At 39.9% G+C, this 4,975-nt stretch overlaps 2 gene segments (V, D, J or C); both read left to right on the top strand.

The window, feature by feature from the left end:
• Positions 1 to 372: 372 nt before the first annotated feature.
• Positions 373 to 1,250, top strand: LOC121909409 (the record flags this gene model as incomplete). The annotated part of the segment is given in 2 exon segments: positions 373 to 659; positions 931 to 1,250. Coding segments are annotated over 2 exon segments (363 nt in total), but the record flags the coding sequence as incomplete, so codon positions are not given.
• Positions 1,251 to 4,401: 3,151 nt separating this feature from the next.
• Positions 4,402 to 4,975, top strand: LOC121909408 (the record flags this gene model as incomplete). The annotated part of the segment is given in 2 exon segments: positions 4,402 to 4,539; positions 4,662 to 4,975. Coding segments are annotated over 2 exon segments (369 nt in total), but the record flags the coding sequence as incomplete, so codon positions are not given.

The following is a 4,975-nucleotide window of genomic DNA, read 5'->3' as shown; positions in this document are numbered from 1 at the left end:
ATGTGATTCATTTACTGAGACAACATGTTATAACAGAGTTATCTCTTCCTTTAGGTGTCAGCTGTGAAGAACTCACTCCAGTCAACAATGAAGAGAACAGTTTAGAAGGCAGCACTGTTACTCTGTCCTACAAATACTCCAAACAAGCTGATGGCAATGATCGATTCTTCTGGTATCGACAATATCCAGCAAAACCACCAGAATTCCTCATCTCTCACACAGGAACGGGGGATCCACTATCAGATCCAGTACCTAGACTGTCTTTTAATGTGATTAAAGATAAAACCCAAATGGATCTGCAGATCTCCTCTGCTGCAGTGACAGACTCTGCTCTGTACTACTGTGCTGTGAGGCCCACAGTGACAGCAAACCCACAGTCTCTGTACAAAAACACAAGCTGACACACTGACAAGCTGCTGGAAGCCTTTTTTCCACACTGTTGTACTGAACTTTTTACCTCCACTAGAGGGCCACATTATCAAGTAGGCGGTGCACTACTTCTGCACTGTGTTCAACCATTCTGTCAATAATAACTGCTGCTGTGAAGAGAACAATTCTCAGACTGAATGTTGAACATCAGATAGTTTCTCCTGTTGATTTAAACCTTGTTGTAGAGATGGAACATTGGCTGTGGATTATTCTTGCTGCTCTTTTCTTTGGTAAGACAGAAAGCAGAATGTGTTTCCTTTCTCAACAGTTTTTAACACACAACTGAGCTATAAGTGCTTTTAATGTCCTTCATAGAAGGAACATTTATAACTTTAAAAAAAAAGATGTGGTTCAGTCTGACAGACAGCAGTCAGTAAAAAACAGACTATTCTAGATGTCTCAGTGTCTGCTAGGTAACTTTTTAAAGCTGCTGATTGTTCTCCTTTAATCAATCATCTTTATTGATTCATCTCTTCCTCTGCATGTTCTGTTCTTCCCCAGAGTGTAAAGGACAAGACAGCGTGACCCAGCCAACAGGAGATGTCATTGCTGCTGAAGGAGACACAGTTACACTTGGCTGTCAATATAAGAGCAGTGTAACTCCTTATTTGTTCTGGTACAAACAAGAAGTAAATGATTTCCCAAAGTATGTTTTGCAACGTTTGTCTGGAGGAGGATATAATGCTGCCGAGTTCCAGAAAGACAGATTTGATGCTACAGTTAACGGGACATCAGTTCCTCTGAAGATCCAGAAGCTGCAGCTGTCTGACTCTGCTGTGTACTACTGTGCTCTGCAGCCCACAGTGACAGGAAACACCAAAACTCTGTACAAAAACCTTTGGAGCAAAGACAACAGAATACTCCACAACATCCACTAGAGGGAGTCACACACTGTTAAACTTCAGTGGTTTCTTATCAAACAGTCTAGATTCTTTTCCCTCATGAGACACAGTTGTGATGAAGAGTTTTACAAATGAATGTCATTTGACATATGAGTCTCCTCCTACTGACTGCAGAGGTGGCTGCATGGCAGAGAGCTGTTTGATTCCAGCTGTGAACATCAGACCAAACACAACTCACAAAACCACTCAACACTTATTCAAACTCAACATTCGCTTACAGCATTTCACTTGTGTAACCATGGAAACACTGGCTGTCATCTTACTGTTTTCAGCTCTTGTAGGTACGTATGTTTTTGTCATTGTGTGATATTTTCCAAATGACGGATATTTGACTCTGGAACAGAACTTTAATACAACATGTTTCCTTCACTAGGTAACACCTTGGAAGATGATTTCTATAGAAATCAGTCAAATGAACAGTTGATCAGTTTGTGTCCACAGAGTAACACTGTACAGTTGACATTTTCCACTGTCTTCTCCTCTCAGCCTCATGAACAATGTTAGTCTAATGGCTTCATTTTCTCTACTTTTTCCAGGACTAATAGCTGGAGCCACAATCTCTCCTGAACAAGATGAAGTCAGTGGAAGAGAAGGAGAATCTGTCACACTCACATGTACCTATGATACAACTTATAGCATTCCTAGGCTTTACTGGTACAAACATCATTCTGACCTTCAGGCACCTCAGTTTATACTCTGGAAAGGAGCAAAAGGGAGAACAACTCAATATATTCCTGATGAACGATATGAATCCCAAACATCAGCTACATCAACTGAGCTGACCATACAGAGTCTAACCCTGGCAGACACAGCTCTCTACTACTGTGCTCTAGACACACAGTGATAGAAAGTGTAGAAGAGGCTGTACAAAAACCTGAACACAGATATTTGACTACTCTTCAAAGAGGAGGGAAGTGGTATTCAAACCACAGCTTCATATCAGATGGATTCTGCTAATTCCTGTTTTATCAGAGTCACTGTGGTTACAGCTGCTAATGAAACACTGTGGGAGGATTCACATGAGCAGCAAATCCACATCAATGACAAACCAGCTGGATGATGCTTCAAACACAAGACACCATCAAACATAAAGTGACATAAAACTGTGTGTTGAACAAAAACCTGAAGTTACTCGTCGGGTTAAAAATTGAATGTAATGAAAATATGAGAATGTTTGTTTCATACTGTCAGTTTTTATCATGAGCTGTTTCCATTAGACATTCAACAAGGGTGTCTGCTGCCTCCACTGTTTGAACTACGAGTGTGAATGAGATATGGTCATTAACTACTGAGCATGTGCGGGAACGCTATTCTATTAACAGAGCTTCGCTAGCTTCTTGTGCTACATATCACTATCTATTAACATGGTACTACATTATGAATTTCTTGAAGAATTTCAGTACAAGTTACAGTACATTTCTCAAACAGGTTGTAGCCACTGTAGGTCTTTGGTTATTGGCCATGATTAATGCTTCTTAACTGTTTAAAGTTAACTAGTGTGCAGTGTCTGCTTAAGAAACCTGATCTGGATCCAACTGTATGCAATCATTTCAGGTCTAGCTCAAAATGACCTTTTATTTCAAAAAATATTTTGAGTTGTTGGATCTTAGCTCAGATTTCGATACAGTGGATCATGGAGTCCTCAGTGACAGGCTACAACGGTGGGTTGGCCCATCTGTTTCTGATTTAAGCTGGTTTATATCATATTTATCAAATAAACAATCATTTGTGATGGTTGCTAATGATATGTCTGATGCTGCTGTCTTGAGTTATGGAGTGCCTCAAGGGTCTGTTATTGGTCCTATCTTATTTTCTATTCATATACTACTGTTTGAACATATCTTTTTACTTTTACGCAGACGACAAACAGCTGTACATTTCCCTCAGATGTGGCAATTTCAGCAAACTGTCTGATTTAAAGGATTGCCTGGACTCTATGAGAAGCTGGATGTTTAAAAACTTCTTTAACTTTCTTATTCAGTGATGATACAACAGAGGTTTTGAGGCATTATTTAACTACATAACTAAATCTTTACTTCAAGATTCAAGATTTAGTTTATTGACATTTTCTTGTGTATTTGCATACACAAAAAACAAAATGCTGTTCCTCCCAGCTCACAGCAGTGCAACAACAACAGAGAGGATAAAGATATACTGTGTATGCAAAAATTATATTTAAAAAAATGATAAAAACACATAAATCCCAAGAGAAAAAACAAAAAACGAACGAGCAGTTAGCAGCACAGTGTATTAAAGTGCATTTAGAGAGAAAAGTACATGTCTCAATTGGATGTAGACAGCTCTTGCATGTCAACGACTGACCAGCACTGATGGGGGAGTTATATAATCCATTATGCTGTCCAGAGAACATTTGGCAACATGATTGTTGTTGCATGACCGGTATGTATAGGTTAACAGTTAGCCTAGCTTGCACTCATCTGCGCTTGCGTTGGGTCCACTGGGTGCAGCAGACCAAACGCCATCAGCTGATTTAGCTCCCAGCCAGTATTTCTCGAAGCAAAAGTCTTTGTTACACATGTCCAAAAAAACTGATATAGACATATTATAGACATATTTCCCCTACACTCCACAGGATGTCACAGATGTAGACGTAGACATGGACAACGATACTGCAAGTCGGAACTACGAGAGGCCGCTGCAAACGTTGGTTGTGCCACCATCACACCAGTTCATGGAGAGAGAGAATACCACCAACAAGGACCCCTTAATTTCTCTTCTTGTCTCTTTCTCTTCTTCACAAAATAACTCTTCTGTTAGCTTCCTCAGTGCAGTTTCTCCTTTGGAATGTAGGTAACAGTAGCAGGTAGCAGTTGACAGCTAGCTAGCTGTTTTGATTTAAAAAATATATCTAAAGATGATATTTCCTCTACTGTTCATTAATTTTGTTACCTCTTCTGTAGAGTATCTTCTGAAGATTATTTTAAGGTGATGTTGCAAAATGTCCCACTTTGTAGGTCCAAGTTTGAGATGTATTCAGGAGCCCATCTCTGGTGCAGCCACTCTCTGAGCTGTGAGAGCAGGGAGGAGGAGATTAAGGGAGGAGCAAAACTGTCACTGAAGTACAGAAAGACACAAACTTTCACTGTGGTGTTTCATACTAAACAACACAGACAGTTTCTTCTTATCTTCAAGATGGTGTCAATGCAATTAAGTCTGTTTTCAACTTTGTTTCTGATCACACTAACAGGTAGGTGACACACTTCATATTTACTTCTATTGATGTTTGATTGAAAACTGAGCATGAAGTTGTTTGTATTCATGTTATGAGTCTTTGACAACATGTTATAACAGAGTTATCTCTTCCTTTAGGTGTCAGCTGTCAAGAACTCACTCCAGTCAACAATGAAGAGAACAGTTTAGAAGGCAGCACTGTTACTCTGTCCTACAACTACTCCAAAGAAGCTGATGGCAATGATAATTTCTTCTGGTATCGACAATATCCAGGAAAACCACCAGAGTTCCTCATGTACATCTCAGGGCTAAATCACACGAGACCAGCAGACTCTCTGAAGTCAGAAACAAGATTCTTTACTGAACTGTTTGAAGAAAAGCGTGGAGTCAAACTGCAGATCTCCTCTGCTGCAGTGTCTGACTCTGCTGTGTACTACTGTGCTCTGCAGCCC

This window comes from Thunnus maccoyii, chromosome 12 (assembly GCF_910596095.1).
Source record: "Thunnus maccoyii chromosome 12, fThuMac1.1, whole genome shotgun sequence".
Taxonomy (NCBI): Eukaryota; Metazoa; Chordata; class Actinopteri; order Scombriformes; family Scombridae; genus Thunnus; species Thunnus maccoyii.
This window is presented reverse-complemented; position numbering and strand designations above follow the sequence as displayed.